General features: G+C 39.4%; 1 protein-coding gene across 19 annotated transcripts in view; it reads left to right on the forward strand.

Annotated features, from left to right (window-relative positions):
• scrib (scribble planar cell polarity protein) overlaps positions 1-19,392 on the forward strand; it is a 62,992-nt gene that overhangs the window by 21,892 nt on the left and 21,708 nt on the right. For 18 of the 19 annotated variants that reach the window (XM_026292481.2, XM_026292485.2, XM_026292489.2 and 15 more), the window contains exons 2-20: positions 1,896-2,013; positions 3,447-3,525; positions 6,112-6,201; positions 6,999-7,055; positions 7,445-7,508; positions 8,311-8,385; positions 8,590-8,734; positions 9,504-9,622; positions 9,769-9,968; positions 10,362-10,528; positions 10,795-10,922; positions 11,191-11,316; positions 11,551-11,736; positions 11,887-12,237; positions 13,769-13,831; positions 16,207-16,296; positions 16,430-16,507; positions 16,608-16,916; positions 18,509-18,589. In XM_026292481.2, the coding sequence (XP_026148266.1) occupies positions 1,896-2,013; positions 3,447-3,525; positions 6,112-6,201; positions 6,999-7,055; positions 7,445-7,508; positions 8,311-8,385; positions 8,590-8,734; positions 9,504-9,622; positions 9,769-9,968; positions 10,362-10,528; positions 10,795-10,922; positions 11,191-11,316; positions 11,551-11,736; positions 11,887-12,237; positions 13,769-13,831; positions 16,207-16,296; positions 16,430-16,507; positions 16,608-16,916; positions 18,509-18,589 (2,526 nt within the window). The remainder of the gene's footprint in view (positions 1-1,895; positions 2,014-3,446; positions 3,526-6,111; positions 6,202-6,998; positions 7,056-7,444; positions 7,509-8,310; positions 8,386-8,589; positions 8,735-9,503; positions 9,623-9,768; positions 9,969-10,361; positions 10,529-10,794; positions 10,923-11,190; positions 11,317-11,550; positions 11,737-11,886; positions 12,238-13,768; positions 13,832-16,206; positions 16,297-16,429; positions 16,508-16,607; positions 16,917-18,508; positions 18,590-19,392) is intronic. The other variant, XM_026292484.2, reaches the window with a different exon arrangement.

Consider the following 19,392-nt stretch of genomic DNA (forward strand, 5'->3'; position numbering starts at 1 on the left):
AGCAGATTTGTGTTATCTGATTTATACTATTTATATGCTGCAGTTTGGAGACGGGGGGTGTTGTTGAATTGCAACATTGCTGAATTTGTTAATCTTTAATCCCTGTGGAGGAGGAGGAAGAGGAGGAGGAGGATCTTTTCTAGGTTTTTTTTTTATTTTGGTATAATAATCTCTTTTAATGTACATACAGTGAATGTTTTCAGCAGATGTCAGGTTTCATTTAAATTGAGGATTAGGCTCTAAACATTTAGATGTCCGCATTAGGAAAGTTTCCCTTAATAATGTTTATTCAAACTTATGTGAGCATGTTTCTCAAGAGTCTTCCTTCCTTTTGTCTAAGAAGTCTGCTGGCCCTTGACAGGCCAGACAGTGGGTTCTCTGTGGGCTGCAGACCCATTCACTGATTGAGGGGTTAATAACTGCATAGTTTTGGCGTGTAACTCTTGCTGTTCCCCGCCAGCCTGTCTTGTCTGTCCATCTGAGCAGCAGATGACACACAGACACACACAGCGCTGCTGGCAGAGGAATGTTTCTGAATGCTGTCCTGTCCAACAACCAGACTCTTGTGAAAGTACTTGGCACGGACACAGCCACCTCACTTTCCCCAGCTCTCCTATCAAAAAAACACTTTGGTTGTTTGGTGTTGCCATAGCGAGGAGGAGTTTTGAGGAATATGACTGGAATGTTTTAAAAACTAGTTTTGGAAACAACCCTCTCCTCTGTGTGTGTCTCCAACATTTAAAACACTCATACGCTATGTAGCCCGATTGGTCCATTATGTGGCCTTAATTCTTAATTGTTTGGGTCATTGCCAAGCAACAACACCCATCATATTTTAGCTACCACTTTGAAATGTTACTCTTTGGTTCACCTTTGCATTACTTTGCTTCAACTAATTATTATTTTTGTTATCAATTTGTCTTTCAATTAAAATTGATGTCAAAAGTATTTTTAAAAATGGGTTTTATAATTTACCACATCTCATCTTTAAATGACTTGTTTTGTAAAACCAGCCAAACCCAGTGATACTAAATTTACTGTTATGTATGACAAAGAAATGCATAAAATCTTAATGTTTTTTGAGCCAGAATCAGTTTTAAAAATTACAGAGATGATTATTCAGTCATCCAATCAGTTGATTCATTTTATATTAAGATTAGACTTTTTGATTAATCAGCTCTACAAAATGTTATCTTGGACTTGGAACACTGTTTTCTATTGTGATCAACACCCGGCCTTTCTGTGTGGAGTTTGCATGTTCTCCCTGTGCTTGTGTGGGTTTTCTCCAGGTACTCTGGTTTCCTCCCACAGTCCAAAAACATGTATGTCAGGTTGATTGGTGACTCTAAATTGCCCATAGGAGTGAGTGTGAGTGTGTGAGGTTGTTTGTCTCTATGTGGCCCTGTGATGGACTGGGGACCTGTCCAGGGTGGACCCCTGCCTTTCACCCAAAGAGAGCTGGGATAGGCTCCAGCAGGTCCCTGTAACCCTGGTTAGGAATAAGTGGGTATAGATGATGGATGGATGTTGGGGTTTTAGTCTGCTCTGTTGCTTAGACAAAAAAGCTATTTGATAAACTCTTTGATAAACTCTTTACTCTACTGTAAAGACCCAATGATAGAGCTGTGATTCAAAAAATAAATGCCATTAAGCATTTCCCACCATTTCCAACTTTTTTGTGTGTGTGTGTTTGTGTGTGTGTATGTGTGTGTGTTTTTTTTTTTTTTTTGACAGCATTACAGGCAAAACTTGAATTGGCCTGTTTAACATTTAACATTGGTGCTTTTTTCCATGATGCTTTCTGAAAATATCATGATGAAATTAAATTTAAATAACTTGAAAAGACAACTGTTTAAGTGTTGACTAATGGGGTGTTGTGGTGTGTGTCTTTGCAGCCTTTCTTCCGACTACTGAATCTACGTAAGCTTGGCCTGAGTGACAATGAGATCCAGAGGCTCCCTCCTGAAGTGGCCAACTTCATGCAACTGGTGGAACTTGACATCTCCAGAAATGGTACACAGCTACACAAATATGTTCACAGTGAACTGGCAGTGGCTGTACTGTATCTGGTTGCAAGACCAGCCATTAATACACAGTTACCTTAATGATATGTGTAGCAACATCTGTTAGATAAATATCACCAGGCTCCCTGCCAGATTACCCACTCTATTTACAGGCATAGCACTGAACATAACCATAGACAATAATTTATCACCATAAAGAAGCAAAAATTAATTCTGATTCTGTGCTAAGTAAGAGATGCAAGATGAAACTCCTTTTAGTTATGCATGACAGACTATTTTTCCATCCATCATCTCTAACACACATAGATGTCCTGCCCTCTCTGTCTTCCTGCATGCTGCTTAGAAATACACTTATACTCAGTGTCAGGAAGGGCATATATGGTAGATATGAGACATCTGCTCTGCTCCACACTGTATAAAATGCTATGAGAGCAGTGTGCAGTGGCCTGTGAGGGCCTTTTCCATCTGTCTGCCTGCCTGCTTCCCTGCTCCTGCTGCAGGACAACGCTGAGCCAGATAAGCGTCATACGCTGCCTGGCTCAGTAGGGATTTCCAAACATGCACCTGCAGGAGCCAATGGTAAAAGTACTTTCTGCTCTGACCACTAGGTCAGTTTTCTACTTGTCTTCTGTGTATGCATCAGTTAAAACTTGCATAACTGATGATAAATCTATGCCTTCCTTTAGTATTTTAAGCTGTTACTATACAGACTGTCTTTGTATTTTGTATGGGACAAGGTGCAGCAGTGAGTGTTTCTTTTGGAAAGCTCTAGCTTTGGCTCGAATCTGCTGTACTGTGAAAACATTGAAGAATTTCTGGACTTGCTGTTACGATGAAAACCATGTCTTCTTTGTATACTAATATATAATATATGCTTACTGTCACACAGATCCAATTTGCATGTTTAAAAACGTGATGACAGAAACAGTAACAGCAACAAAATAATAAATAAATAAAATATAAAAATAATAATTGTACATTTAAAGTAGCCTTTACATCATCCAACTGTAGACTTGTAATATATTTATATTTTGGTCTTTAATAAATGTGTTTCCTTATTTTGTTAATTAATTTATGCATTTTACCACACATGGGAACTATAGGCTGTTAAGAATATATCACTGTTGTAACTGCATTTAGATTCTGATAGTAGGGTCAAGCAGGATTAGGCTTACCTTTAAGTTATTAAAAAACAATGTGTAATTGCAATCCATATTTAAATTGATGTCCTCGCTATTCCTGCTTCCCTCTATTTCTGGGTCATTTCCTCTTCCTTTCTCCTACTCCCCTGCTTCAAGCCATCTGGCTGTGATTACTAAGAACTAAAAATGTTTCACTGTATTGAATACATCCCCCCAAATCTACATCTGTGTGTCCATTGTGCTGACTTGTGTCTCCCCCACCTCCTCTTTTCTCCTACAGACATTCCTGAGATCCCTGAGAGTATTAAGTTTTGCAGAGCCTTGGAGATAGCAGACTTCAGTGGAAACCCCCTCTCCAGGTAAGTGGACTGGAACAGCCCATTTTTCTATTCATAACCACACTAAGAAAATATTGTACTTACTCAGGTCCAAAAACGAAGGAGAGAATAAGCCTTACTCTGAAAAATGAAACAAAGCACAATATATATAATTTGTGAGCTCCATAGCTTAGAAGGTATTTTATATATATGAATGAACAAATGCCTGGAAGTGAATATTATGTGACTGTGCACTGTCTGATTAAACATAGCTCTGAATCAAACATGGTCCCACTAACTTAATGAGGATACTAGCTATTCTGTTGGTTTCTAAATAGAAAAACTGTGAAACCCTTGCAAAAGCTTAGATTCTGAATATGGTCTAAATGCCTAAATGCATTTCACCAACAACCCAAGTTTATATGATTCCCTTGAAAATTCTGATAGGTTAGTATAAATTTCTACAGTTATAGCTGATATGGTGGAGTGTTATCTTATGGAGCTGTTTGCTCTTCATTGGAAATAATGTGAGAACAAAGATGTCTTTTGAAAACAACAAAAAATCCAACCAAGAGATTGTGTTTATAACACATGGATTTCTTATTTAATGTTTACCAAATATTCTACAGTCAGTGTCCAGATGTTTGGTTGTGTAACCCCTCAGGTGTCCTGATGGCTATAATGTTTATGTAGGGATAACTGAATACAGACTTCCAGATTAAGTTAACACCCAAAGGGACCCAATAGTGCCATATATGAACATTTGACGTTTGACAAGATTTGACATCATGCAAGTAATTGAAGTGTCTGAAACTGTAAAACTGCTAGATAGGACTGCTACGTCAAGGTGAAAAAGAGCCAACTCATGCAGAAAGCAGCCAGCCATGGGCCAATATACAAAAAAAAAACTGAACTGACTACACTGGGACATACTGATGTTAAAAGAAGCTTTTGCTATAAGCAGATACTTAAGTTATCTGGACAATGTAGTGAATTCGTGCTGATGGCATCATCAGCCTAACTGATGCACCTGAACACTCAGCCGTCACACCTGCTATTAATTAGCTGATGTTTCCTTGTCACCTTCACCTGCTCTTGTTGATGGTTTCAAGTGCCTTTACGTTAATATGTGTTAAAGATTGGTGGATATTCCAGTTCTTGAAACAGGCTCTGTATGTCTTATGCCTACACCTAATATTGTGTTAGGTCCCTCTTGTGCTACTAAAACTCTGATCCTCCACAAGACCTGTGAAAATGTCCTCTGTTATTTGACACCAAGATCTTAGTAGCAGACCTTTTAAGTCTTGTGTGCTATAAGATGGGACATCCATAGATTGAACTTGCTATTGCAGCCCATCCTGTCTTTTCTCAGGTAAATGAAGCACCATGCGTGCATGTGATTTAAAATAAAGCTGGCTGGATGAGACCAGGTCACCTTTCTGCATTACTCTTTGGTCCAGATCTGACGTTCACATGCTCATTGTAGGAGCTATCAGTTGTGGGCAGAGGTTAGCATGGCCAGTCTGACTGGTGTTATGTTGGGGACTGGTTCTGGCAAACATAATGCCTGAACTGGAACAGACTCTCATTTCAAAGAGAACAGGTTTTAAATTCTATATAAACTCTCTTGACAATACTTTCATCCTAGATAAACCATTAAACTATCTTTGAATCCTGGGCTCTATAAATGCTTTTCACCCACAACTCAAGTTTGTATACAGCACCTGGCCAGAAAGCAGTCCCACACTAATATTTGTTGGACCACCTTTGACTTTGATTACGGTACACATGTGCCATGGCTATGTCAACATTCAGGCAATCAGCTGACTTTTATTTCAGTCTAATGTTGCTGACCCTTGATATGAACACTGTCTCCAGAAGCTTGGACAGTGGACACTAGGCATGATGGGTACATTGCTTCCTGTACTTCAATTCTTGCCCTGACTAAACTGTTGGTCTGGACTTGGGTAAACCTGGACTCATCAGACCGCATAACCTTTTTACATTGCCCCAAAGTCCAATTTTATTATTCTCCTTAGCAAATTAAGGTGTTTTATTCCAATTAGCCTCACTAACAAGTGGTTGTCTTATGGTCACACAGATGATGTAAATTTCAGCAATGATTTCTCCATGTTTTGAAAGAAGTCTCATGTAGGACAGTACATCCGTTTCACCAGATAACAAGTCCCAAGGTGTGAATCCATCTGCTCTTCACTGCAAAATTTGGAGAAGAAAGACATCTTTCAAAAATAAAGAAAAATCTAACCAAGGACATTGAATGTGTAACAATATGAGGCTCCAAGAGGATTTTTTTGTTTTACTTCTATTCAGGGTCCTATACTGAAATTGTAATGAAGATCTGTTATATTCAAATTCAGGCGTCCTGGTTGTTGTGCTGATTATATAGGCAACCTGTTGTTAACATTCAGAACACTCAAACCCTGAAACCAAACTGGACCCAACTCTCTATAATGGTTTTGAAGTAAAACCAAAGGCTTGAGAATATTGCAACCATACCTCTCTCCTTTTTTGGAGTAACTTTACTCATATATGTGTTGAATTTTAGTGGATCTCCTGGTTCCTAAGAAACTGTCTCCACTATTTTTCCCTCCTGTCTTTCTGCCTCAGATTGCCGGATGGTTTCACTCAACTCCGAGCACTGGCTCACTTGGCACTCAATGACGTCTCACTGCAGACGTTGCCCAACGATATTGGAAAGTATGTGCACACACAATGATTCATAGTAGTTATTTTTACGTTATTGTTATTGTTTTATGTTTTTGTAATGTGCTTTTTCTCTTGGGTAGTTAAAGAAACCTTTGCTGTATCTCTATAGGTGGTTCAGAGGCCCAATCCCAGTTCACCCCCACTTAGCCCTAACCCTCAGTTTTGTGTTTTCACCTGTAGGAGTAAGCGAAAATATATAAAATAGTGGGATTGGGCCAAAATTTCAAATTCAAAGAAGAGTCCATACATTTTTAAACCCATTGTGACTCATTGAAAAAAAAAAGTTTATATTACATTTCTAAGTCTACTCATATAAAATTTAGAGTAATGAACAAAGGATTAATTGCTATATTATTTAGCACAGTGTGGTGGTTAGCACCGTCACTTCATATTAAGAAGGTTCTTGGTTCAAGTCTACTAGCCTGTTAAACCTTTGTCTAATCACACCATTACACTGATCCATGCTGCCAAACTGAAGACTTAGGACACAGATCCATGGTACATCAGGAGGCTGAGCAGGTTTTCATGGAGTGGGATTCTGTTGCTCAGTGGGCTCTGAGGCAGGCGGTCTCCATGCTCCAGACCACTGCTGTGTTCAGGCAGATTGAGGAGCCCCTCACTGTAGCAGACAGCTCAGACGAACAGACCTGCCATCTGATTAACCGACCTGCCTCTCCTCTTCTCTCTTTTACTCCCCCATCCTCTCTTCTTGTTGCATGACAACTCCTGCCAACTCCCCTCTTTCTCTTTTACTTGCCTCCTTTTCCCTGCCACTCTGCCTTTTATAGCCTGGCCAATCTGGTGACGTTGGAGCTCAGAGAGAACATGCTGAAGTCTCTGCCCACGTAAGTGTCATCTTCCTTCAGCATGCACATATGCAGCATAATCTCTTATCTAATTTCCAAACATCTTCATCAAGCACAATAAGCAACTGTTGACAACACAAGATGACAATGATCCCACACAGCAAGAAGAAATACTATCTCTCCTGGTGCTGTTCATAACTTTGCATTATGTTCCTCACAGGCTTTAGCTAGAATGTACTAAATGTACAAATACAGATCTTTAAGAAAGTGTGGAAGCATGTGACAGAAACTCCAAGTTAGGACTCAAACATTCTTTGGTATTCCAGCTCATGTTAATTAGTAGTTGTATTTCTATGCAAAGCCCCTCCGTCTCTTCTTTCAGGCTGCACGTTATTGTGTGAATTGTTCTACTTTGTGTGTGTATTCAGGTCACTTTCTTTCCTGGTGAAACTGGAACAGCTGGACCTGGGCAGCAATGAACTGGAAGTTTTGGTAAGTCAGCAACTAATTTGATCATATAATATACATAATTAATTCTGCCCTTGATTGCTCAAACAACACCCTTTAGCTGTACTTTACTTGCTCCACTAGTTCAACACACAAACAACAGTGACATGTATCATCGGTATGCTTCCCTCATTCCTGCCACAATACTTATGTTCCAAACCACATTTACCTCACTAAACACAGCAGAGCCTGTCAAAGCTAAGACTCTGCCTGAACTGTACCCCTGAGTGAGCCTGCTTTTAGCCGGGGAACATCCACCTGTCTCAACAGGAAAGGGGTAAACATTGCCTAGTGACTAGACAAGGGCGGAGGCTGAGTAACAGTTGACATCATGATGAAATCTCGCTCGCCTGCATGGTTAGCCACTGGTTCTGTGACATTTTCCTTAATTTCATATATCACTTATTCCTCAATTTGAGGTCATTTATGAGCTTTTAGCCCAGTAACCTTGTAATTGCAAATAAAAACATGTTCCCATTCATGGATATCATAAAGGGAGGAACTGAATTTTAGAGAAGAACGAATAATGAGCATGAGATAAATCCTTTTTGCTAACTCAAGTTTAGTCAGACTGAAAATTAGGAGTCCACAGTTGAAAACTAAATATACATTTTGTTCTAAATGATCTATAACAATTCAGCTAATCTGTAGAGATTTTGAATTATGTTTAGGGCACACTATTTCTGTTAATAGCTATCCATTTGAGTAGATTTCCAGTCACTGGTGTGTTTTTGACTACTTGCTTTCTTTGCACCACAAAAATAACCAGCCTGTGTTTGCTTCTTAGCCCGACACCCTTGGTGCTCTCCCCAACCTGAGGGAGCTGTGGCTGGACCATAACCAGTTGTCCTCTTTACCACCAGTGAGTGTTGTTTACAAATATTTTTTTAAAGCTGTCCTGTTGCAAGAACCTTTTTTTTCTTAAAATTGTTGGAAAACCACATGACCAATCAATTTTATTTGCAATAGGTTTTTCCCATTTCCTTTGTTTTCCTGTGAAAGTAAATAGATGGCACCTTTATGTCACTCAGAGTGATATTTCTTATGTGTGTGTGTGTGTGTATAGGAGCTAGGGAACCTCCGGAGACTGGTGTGTTTGGATGTGTCAGAGAATCGTCTGGAGGAGCTTCCCTCAGAGCTGAATGGCCTCCTGGCTCTTACTGACCTGCTCCTCACTCAGAACCTGCTGGAGGTCATCCCAGACAGCATAGGTGAGAATACAAGGGAGGGAGGAAAGACACATTGTCTTAGTATAAGAGAATGGAAATGCCATGTCTCTGGTGATGTTGGAGCTTTGAAAGAACATGATGAGGTCTCTGCCCATGCACGTGTCAGTTCATTGTACACATGCTGAGTGTGATCTAATTTCCAAATATCTCCATAAATTGCAATAGTAATTAAAAACAATAACAACTGATAAAATAAATACACACATGTTTTTTAGAAACATTTGCATCATCTCTCCAGGTAATCATCAACAATAACATTAGCTGTCAACTATGTTGACACGTTACTTTTATATTAGAATGTTTTTTAAAGTGTGCTTCTCAAATAAGGCCAGAACAAGAAGAACAAGTTCCCAGTGTTGATTTCTATGCTATAAGCTTCCTGTTAAAAGACTTTTGATTATTCAGTGGTAAGTGGATGTTTGCCTTTAATTAAGCAGCATTGTTGACTATGTAGACCTGGGGACACACCCACTGTATGCAGGTGATCTGCCCTGTTAAATAGGAACAGCACTGCCCTCTAGTGGAAAAATAATGCCCTTGAGAAGTGGTGTGGGTAAAAACAACAGCTTGTGGTCTGTTTCTGACAAGGATCAGTCTGAGTTTAAAAACATTTCAAACATTAAAACCACAAATATTAGCAGATACGTATTTAAATAGTCAAGATTTTAGTCAGAAGTAGTTGGGAATGTTGGTTGTTTATTGCTACACTTTGTTAAATGGTATTGTGTATTTTTGCTTTTTTTTTTTCCAGGCTGTCTAAAACAGCTGTCTATCCTGAAGGTGGACCAGAACAGACTGATCCACCTGACGGATTCAATAGGAGAGTGTGAAAACCTCACAGAACTCGTCTTGACAGAGAACCTTTTACAGGTAGAAAGACATAAGCCACATTCAGTCTTCCATGGACCCGTGTGGAATTTGACCATTCTCATTCATACTGTGTCAAAGTCCCAGCGATGTCACTGTCATTATTGATTGCACTGATTATTAATCGCACCTGTCTTCTTCCCTTAAAGTCACTTCCTTGCTCGCTGGGAAAACTGAAAAAGCTGACCAACTTGAACGTAGACCGCAACCGTTTGGGCAGTGTGCCAAAAGAGCTGGGTGGCTGTGCCAGTCTCAATGTTCTCTCGTTGAGAGATAACCGCCTGGGCAAACTGCCTGCTGAGCTTGCAGATGCCACTGAACTGCATGTGCTGGATGTGGCTGGAAACAGGTAACCTCATTAACACACTGAACTGTTACTATGTGCAACAGCTTTTCTGCTTTACAGATAAACCTTTAAATGTGAGGCCTTTGCCAAAACAGACTTAGTTATTACCCACAGAGGCAATGCTCCACCAAATTAGTGCTTTTGATGTGCCAACAGTGTTAATTAATGTACATTTTCACGACTGTGGTGCTAAGGTAGGTAGTAAGTAACTGCATCATTGTCAAAGGGTATATTTAGCAAAAACAAAGTTACTGCAGGATCCTGTTCAAATGTCCTGGTTATGGATACATACTGTAAAACAATCCATTTAGAGTTTTTCATTAACTTTAGGGTAGTGAGTTTTGTGATCACCAGTTGATATGGAGCTCCTCTTATTTCATCCCTTCTTCTATCCAGGTTACAAAACTTGCCTTTTGCCCTGACAAACCTCAATCTGAAGGCCATGTGGCTCGCAGAGAACCAGTCACAGCCAATGCTCAAGTTCCAGACAGAGGATGATGAGCGAACAGGAGAAAAGGTGTTGACCTGCTATTTATTGCCCCAGCAGCCTTCCCCTAGCCTTGGTGAGTAGCATTTAGTTATTTTGAATTGGTTTGTTAATGTCTATTGAATTGGATATATATATGATATGTGCAATGCCTACTCTGTTTACTGTAGTAAGTGGTAGGAAGTTTGTCTTTTTGTAGTTTTTAGTCAGCCTACCTCCTTAACCAGTTGTAAGCTCATAAAGACACGTTGACCAGTCTGTTCTTGAAGCTGTTCATTCAAAGGTAATCTGCAGCTTTTATCTCAGTTTGACTTGACCTTACCTCCTCTGCACCTTTTCCAGAGAACCTGCTGCAGAACAGTGTGGATGATAGTTGGACAGACAGCAACCTAAACCGAGTGTCAGTCATTCAGTTCCAGGAAGAGACCAAGGCTGAGGAGGAGGATGATGCAGCTGCTGCAGAACGCAGAGTGAGGAAACTCAACAATACAGTGTCATTATCTGTCTCCCTTCATGTCCTACTTGTGAAAGGGTTTATATGTTTTGCGCTATTGCTTATCAGTATAATGCTGTACACTTCTATTATTGTGAATCCTGATGCAGTGGTTCAAGTGAGGAAACATCAAGTGGACTATTTTTGTGCCGTCACAAAACCATATAGCTGTTCTGTGTTTGATTGAGGTTATTACAAAGCACTTGTACTTAGTCCATAATGATGCTGTTTTTCTTTTACTGCAGGGTCTTCAGCGCAGAGCCACACCACACCCTAGTGAGCTGAAGGTGATGAAGAAAGTGATTGAAGAGAGGAGGAATGAACCTTACATTTCTAGACCTGATGGAGAAGAAGAGTCCCCTGACGTACAGGTACATATGCGATACTGTATGGATCCACTGTTACACGTAATAAATCTGCTTGTACAATTGTGAAAATGAAAGCAAAGGTAGGAAATTGCCAGCTGCAATGTGTTGTAGACACAAAATAATTTTGGGCCACGTAGTGCAGGAAATGAAACGGCATTATCTCCAGTTCGTTTTTGTCTACCTACCTGCTTGTTCTGTTGATCCTGTAGTTGATCAAACTAATGATGTTGGTTCTAGGAGAAACGGCTGAGTGACCTCTCCAATCAGAGCCATGACTCTCAGGTTTCCAACAGCACACTGTCAGCAACCTCCCATGAAGGAAGACAAAATGTGACCATTGCCTCACGGAGAGAGGACTTTGTGGATGGTCACTCCCCGCAAGACGATGAAGAGCTAGATGAGATGGAGGTGGAGTACATTGAGGTGATTATGCAAAACGTCTTCAAAATTACCTTCAGGAAAAAAACAAACAAATTTATTAAGAGTAACCACAGTTCTCAATTAGATACATTTTCATCTGTGGTTCTCATTTCTGTTGTCAAACTTGAAAATCTCACTCCTTCCTTTCTTCAGCCCACTGTGCACTTTGCAGAGGAGCCCATCATTCGTGGTGGGGATGATGCTGATGATGAGGATGGGGAAGATGCTGAGAGGAGTGATGAAGAAGATGAGAGACCAGCTTTCCCTGCAGAGAAGCAGCGTCTCATCAGAAAGGACACGCCACACTACAAGAAGCACTTCAAGATCACCAAGCTACCCAAGCCCGAGGCTGTGGCTGCACTGCTGCAGGGCTTCAGTCCAGATGGGCTTAACTCTTCTAAACAGGCTGCCGAAGATGAGGAGGATGAGGAGGAAGAGCAACAACATCACAGACCAGAGGAGCTGGAGGATAGCCGGCAACAGGTCAACTCCAGTCAAGTGAAGGTAAAAACAGGTCCCTACACTGGTAGGACGCATTTCAGGAAATTGAGGCTTGCTAGTTAGAAGGAATTCTGTATTACAAGTAGAAACACATCCCGATTCTCATCTGTGTTATCACAGTGCCCATAGCATTTCTTTTCCATCTTGAAAGTTGAAAGTCTGTGCATGCAGGGTAATTGTGGAAATGAAGGAATGAAGGGACTTTTTTTTCCCCTCTCCCCCCCTTTTTTTTGTGGCTCAACCGAAAACTCACCGTTGAGAACGCCATCCTCAGACCTCTGCTTTCTCTTTGTTCTGTCTCACAAATGCAAGGTGTCCTCCACCAAAAGCATTTGAACACTCAACATGAACTCAAACATGTGATGTCATAATAACAATAAAGCATGAGGCATCTCATACTTGGATATAGATAAGCAAAATACCATTTTAAATTTGTTTTAATAAGTATTACATCTTCATCTTTACGTACACATGACATATAGATGCTTTATGATCAAATGATATCTCTTTCACACAAGCAGTTGCAGGCTTGGGTTCAGTATTTTTTTCACAAGTCTGAGTCCAATTTAGTACTAAACCTCTCACCATATTATCAGCCATCTCCTGATTTAATTAAGTAATGACATTTTCACACGCTGCTTTTATAACACTGAGCATGTGTGTAGGAATTGAGTGAGTGGAGTCTATTGAGGTGCCACCTATGAAAATGAAATGTTATTGATCATTAGTATTTGGGGAGACTTGAATCAGATCTGTTGATTTAGCACGGTAATTGTAGAATTTTGTTTTAACACCGATCAAACAATCATCATCTCGCAAAATTGGTGTGTGTTTATGGATGTGAGTGTGTGGCTGAACTTAGACCAACTGGAACATGTATTGGCAGAGCTGGAATGTGAGATCCAACGAGCGTCATTTGTGTCAAGGTTTTAGACATCTTTAATGGGATGGATAAGTGATTATAGGGAGTAATGTTTCTTACTTGTTCTTGTAAATCACGCTCAGCAAGATAATTTTATTAGAATTTAACTTAATTTTCTTTAGACTTTTTGTTGAATTTTCTATGAAAAACTTTTACAGTCATCTTGTAGATTAATATTTTTAGGTTGAAACTGTTATAAAAACCTCTCACAGTCTTTACCTAAGTGGGCCTATTACCTAAATTAAGGCTTGCTACTGGAGGAAATTACTTCTTGTGTGGAGGCGGGGCTTATTCTGATTTGGGATCTTTTGCCTTCTTTTGTTCACGCTCTCTACAATGTGTGTTTTGTACTACAGCTTAGCTACTTGGTCTTGTCTTTCCATCTCTGCCTTTATTTGCTTCTGGTGGCTGGGGAGTGAGTGTGGGATTGTCTCTGCTTCAATGTGGTCCATCCTGCTGGACATGGAAGTCCCACAACCTGCAAGCAGACAATGGAGTGTTGAGTCTGTTTGGTGAAGTTTATGGAAAGTGTTTCCTTTGTGTGCGTGTGAGCATATTTTTTATTTTGGCCTGACTAATCCGCATGCCTCTTGCTGGTTCCTATCCTAACAGGGGGTGTCATTTGATCAAGTCAATAATCTGCTGATTGAACCTGCTCGAATTGAGGAGGAAGAGGTCTGTACCTACTCTTTCCCATCCCACCCATCTATTTTTCTATATCCCTCACTCACCCACTCATTTGCCCACTGATATTCAGAGGTGGACAAAATACCCATAAAAATCCATTGTTCTCTCAAGCCAATCACTACAGATCCCCTAACACTCATGTGGCAGAACCTGGATGCAGAAGAGGAATAGCAATATTTTATTTAAATTTATTGATTTCTGGTTGATTTCAGGTGTTGAAACCCTCTAACACAGTGGTAGCAAACATGCAGTGAGGTTTTCGCAAATACAAACCTCTGCTGAAGTGCGTCCTTGGATATTAAGACTAGCTTCACAAACTGAACCGATTGTGTCTCACATTTTGTGTCTTACTTATATTCATGTACCTCGCTAATGGTTCTAAATAACCTTCAGTTATCAGTTTACAAAGGTAAAGTGACAGCATTTTGGCATCCATATAGCATTGTTCCTATCCATGTAGGGCTTTTCAGCTGCTTTGACCTCATACAAAAACGTTCACACACTTTAAACGTTGTAGTTTTTTGTAGCTGTTTTAACTGTTCGTCCTCACATTATCAATTTCAAAAGCAATCCTCCATTGTTTTTTTTATCCATTGAGTGTTTCAGTGAACACACTGAATGTGTAGTCTCATATGTCCTCAGAAAAGTCATTTGGCCATCTGTTGTACAAACAGTGCTGCATAAACATTAGGCAGATGTGGCTAAAGCAACAGAACTCTGAATAATTTCATACTCTACTACCCCTTTGAGGTGATTTTGCAATGTTAGGTTAGACGTTCGTGCTTTGTAAAGTTCAGTTACAGGAAACTACAACTTTGCAAATTGCACAGCATGTGAAACCTGAAAGGCTTTATTTGGGTGACTTGCAAGATTTTATTAAGCGGTTAGAAACCTTGACCTTCTCAAATAATTAGTGATCTGAAAGTGCATGGATGTGGATTGATTCGTAAGGAAACTGCATCGAGTGATGTCCAACAGAATCAGTCCTCCAAAGAAGTTAAATATAGACTTCTTTATTATTTTTGCTCTGTTCCACAGACACAGCATCAATTGCAGGTTTGTCTGTTCAGGAAGAGGGATCCATCCTATGTTGCTCTGCCGGAGGTTTCTTCCATATTTTTATTTTTTTTATTTTATTTTTTTTAGGATTTTTTTTTGGGAGCTTTTCCTTATTCCTTTCCTCCAGGGGTCTAAGGTGTCATATGTCTCTTGAGGCAAATATAAGTGTTTTGAGGCAAATTTAAGATTTTTGATATCATTCTATATAAATACAGTTTAACTGGAGACAGTGTATTACAAGTCCTAGTGCACCATCAGGTTCTGCCACCCATTTCTCCTACCTTTCCTCTGCTTCTGCTGTTTTTCTCCTTGTCATTCCCCTGTCATTCTCTGCTGTGTTGCCCTGGAATGAGTGCGGTGGTTGCACTGTGATGAGGCAGGTTTGTCTCACCGGTTTCCTCCAGGATATCTGTTCATACACAGGTATACAAAGATGGAGTGTAACACAGCTGCCAACCAGATCTCCAGGTGGATGAAGATGAAGTTTACTATTTAGACATCTAATTTTGATAAACATAAACTTGTATAGATGGCTGTTATATCAAATACATTATATTATACCACAATTTTATACATTTTTTGATGAATTTTTGACCTTCATTTGCATACCACACTCTTTAGTTTTTTTTGTTTGTTATGAAGAAAATAAACAGCACCTCTTTTTGCTGTTTTGAGCAGTTATGTGCCTAAATAAATGCTGTCTCATTTTATTAAATGCTGGGGATTTACTTCAAAAGTGTCTCCACATCCAGTATGGCACACTCTTCTTGTCTGTAACTCTTTCCCATTTGCTTTCTTGGTCCATCATTCACCTTTACTCCTTCACCCTTTTTGCATGGCTTGCAAAGTATACAGAATATACAGTCTGTTACAAGATATTTAGTGTGCATCTCACATTTCAAAGTCCATTCTCCCAAACATGTACAATACACTGTGCTTGTCTGAAGTCTAATGGCTGTTAAGTATTTACTGGTAGATGATTTGACTCCAGCTTTTGTTTTGCTATGATCGTTTTAATAATCTAAATCGACATTAGACTCCTGACAAGTGAAAATGTCTCTCCTATCCAACTCTTGATTAAAGCATGCAGCTCTGATAAGATTGACTCCAGCTTCTGGCAAAAAAAACAAGCTCACCCAGAAATTCATATTAAGATTTGGAAATAAATGGCAGTCAATTAGAAACATAGAGTAACAGAATTACAGCACCGTGGGCTCACTTCCCTCTGAATCTGTCCTGAGTTGAGTTGTGTTTGACAAGTTTTCAGTATGGTTTGTCCTGACTCTCCCATCTTTGACTTGCAGCACGCCCTGACTATCCTACGACAAACAGGTGGCCTGGGTATCAGCATTGCAGGGGGGAAAGGCTCCACACCGTACAAGGGAGATGATGAAGTAAGACCTGTAACTGAAATAAACAATAATTACCTAAAGTAAATATATAAAAATCTAATATCTATACACACACAGCTATAATTGAAATCGTAGGTTATACAAATTTGCGTTTTCATTTTGATTGTGTTCTCAGGGAATCTTCATCTCCAGAGTATCTGAAGAGGGACCTGCAGCGAGAGCAGGGGTTAAAGTGGGAGACAAGCTCTTAGTGGTAAAAAAAAAAAAAAAAAGGTTATGTCCAGTCTCTAAAAGATGAACAGTGAAAAGAAAAGGTCTTTGTATAAATTCCAATGTCCACATCTTTGCCTCAGGTGAATGGAGTAGATCTCCATGAAGCAGAACATCATACAGCAGTGGAGGCTCTTCGTAGCTCCGGTGCTACAGTTTCCATGACGGTATTACGTGAGCGTATGGTCGAACCAGAGAATGCCATTACCACCACTCCACTGAGGCCCGAGGATGACTATTTCCCACGGGAGAGACGAAGCAGTGGCATTGCCTTCAACATGGAGACGAGCCCTCAACAGCGGCTCTCCACCTGCCTGATGCGCAATGACAAAGGACTTGGTTTCAGCATTGCTGGGGGAAAAGGGTCCACGCCTTATCGAACAGGAGACACAGTGAGAGACACAAAATGCAGGCATCACACAAATTTCATATTTATTGCGCATATTTTGACAGTATAATGTAAGGAGAAAGTTGACTTTATTTGGTTTCTGGTAGGTTGAACATTATTAATTAATTGTATATGAAACCGATAGCACATATCATAGCATCCAATGCAAAGTCCCCATAGATAAGCAAATTGATTCAGAGCAATTCAATGTCTTCTGCTGTCGCCAATCATGTTAAGAGTCTTTAGAAACAAAAAATATCTTTTTTATGATTTTTTTTTTTTGCAGTTAACTCAAAAATACAAATTTTAGAATCTGATATTTTTAAGATGATGAGATAACTGTAACAGATTTTATCCTCCTAAAGTCATATTTCATAGTAAATGGATTGTATTTGGATCTTTTATTGAGCTAAGACAAAGCTATTTGGATACATTATGTTGCACTTAAATTATCTTCTGATGCAACTGTGATAAAACAATCAACCATTTAATTAAGAACATACTTGACAGATTACAGGGGAAGTAAGGAGCAGGTCATTTACAGAAATTAAAAAGGCCTGGCCTATAATAGTGTATACATTAATATTTAAAACTTTTCATCACAGACTGGATTTAACAATTGCATTGAAGTGAAGTCTGCAGTAGATTCAGATTATATGTTTAAGTTTAAGGTGAAAAATGAAACTGGGAAAATATTCAAAGCTACAGACATAATCCATTTTACAAAAAAGAGCCTATTTATAACAGATGTAATCTTGAAGGTGGGAAGTAAAGTCACAAGTGTTTGCAGTAATGTCTCAGTAATGTGTCATTTAACAGCATCTATTCTAGCCACAGTCATCACCAGGGAGACGCAGATATGAATAGCTAGCCTTGACACTTGATAGGTCCGCTGTAATTGGACGGGGTGAGGTGTATATTTGGGCCAGCTCAATAGTGCATTGCAAGTTATGCAGCTCACCAAGCCCACAAAAAGGAAAGGACTCAAACTTATAATTTAGGCGTGTCTGGCTGTAAGTCTTGCCTTTTATTTTTTCAAAAGCTTTTTGAAATGGATGCAGCGACTTGATTGGCTGTTACTTGGTCTGTGGAGAAGGTGTGATATCCTCTGTTGCTGCATGTATTTACACACTTTTTGGAGAAGCAGACCAGGAATTTAGCTGGCTCTTATTTGATTAAAAGGGTTTCATTTGTCACCGAGTGTCTCTCAGGAGTCATGGCTTTTTTAATTGGCAGCTTGTAAAGAATTAAGTAATCTGTTTTTGAATCAGATCTTCACTGCAGGATATTACATACTGACAACCTTACTAGACAGTTTACAGTTTGCTTACTTATCACAGGAGTGCAGCCTGTTACACCAGACATTTTGCACCAACCCTGTCTAATTTGGTACACAATAAAAAAAATAAAAAAAAAACTAAATTGTGAATTATTAGATAACATCTTTGACTTATTAAAAGTATTTTTCAGTGACAGTATTTTAGCAGCAGCAGTTTTATTTTTAGCTCTTGCTTTAAAACAGCTTGAGAAAGAGCATCTTGTAGGTTGGAGCTTCCCACAGATGTACACAGAAATGTTTCTTTTGTCTGTTTTTAGGGAATTTATATCTCTCGCATTGCAGAGGGTGGAGCTGCACACAGAGACAGCACACTGCGTGTAGGCGACAGGGTGATCTCTGTGAGTACTCATTTATTTTGCCTTAAGGACATCATAGTATTCAGTGTGACTTTAAATGATGTGAGAAAATGTTGTTTTTAAGATCTAGGATTTATCCTTGGCCTATTTGAGTTTTTCCTTGGCTAAGTGCTCATGGATCATACAAACAGTTAATCCAAATATGGACATAGGCTGTTTTAGTGGTATAACACTGACTTTTTTCTGTTTTATCACTTTTATTATAATTGTGTAACTGTATGCATTGCTTCCACATTGCTGTTTTCCTTATTCATGTTCAGTCTGGCCCTATGTAATGTGTTTTTAGATTAGATTGCATGTTTATGGTGAAGATTAAGGTATCAGACTTTACACCAAATCTATTTTTTAGTTAAGTTGTTGTGACGTCATTAGGGTTGTAACAATACGACCACGGTTCAGTTTGACTCACAGTACAGGGCACTCACAATATAGTTAAAGTAATTTATTTCTTCTTAGGCCAGAACATTTGCTAAAACTGTTCTGTTTATTGTAAAAACGTTGTTTAAACCACAGTGCATCAGCAGCAAGTTTTCAGTCCAGAACTATGGATATTGCAATCAGGTTTTCAGTCACATTTTTTGAATTGTGAAGTTTTGTACACTACTTACTAATTCTAACCCAACCTCTTACTTTTGGTATAGGTAGCTCCTTTGATTTAATTAATGCGGCATCTAGAGTCTAAGTTTCATGACTAATCAGCTCCCACAGAACCATTGTTTGCTTTTCTTTGCTCTCTGCTGATCACATTCAGAACTTGACATCACTTTTCTGTATCTGTCAGCATA

This window comes from Mastacembelus armatus, chromosome 20 (genome assembly GCF_900324485.2).
Source record: "Mastacembelus armatus chromosome 20, fMasArm1.2, whole genome shotgun sequence".
NCBI classification, from domain to species: Eukaryota; Metazoa; Chordata; class Actinopteri; order Synbranchiformes; family Mastacembelidae; genus Mastacembelus; species Mastacembelus armatus.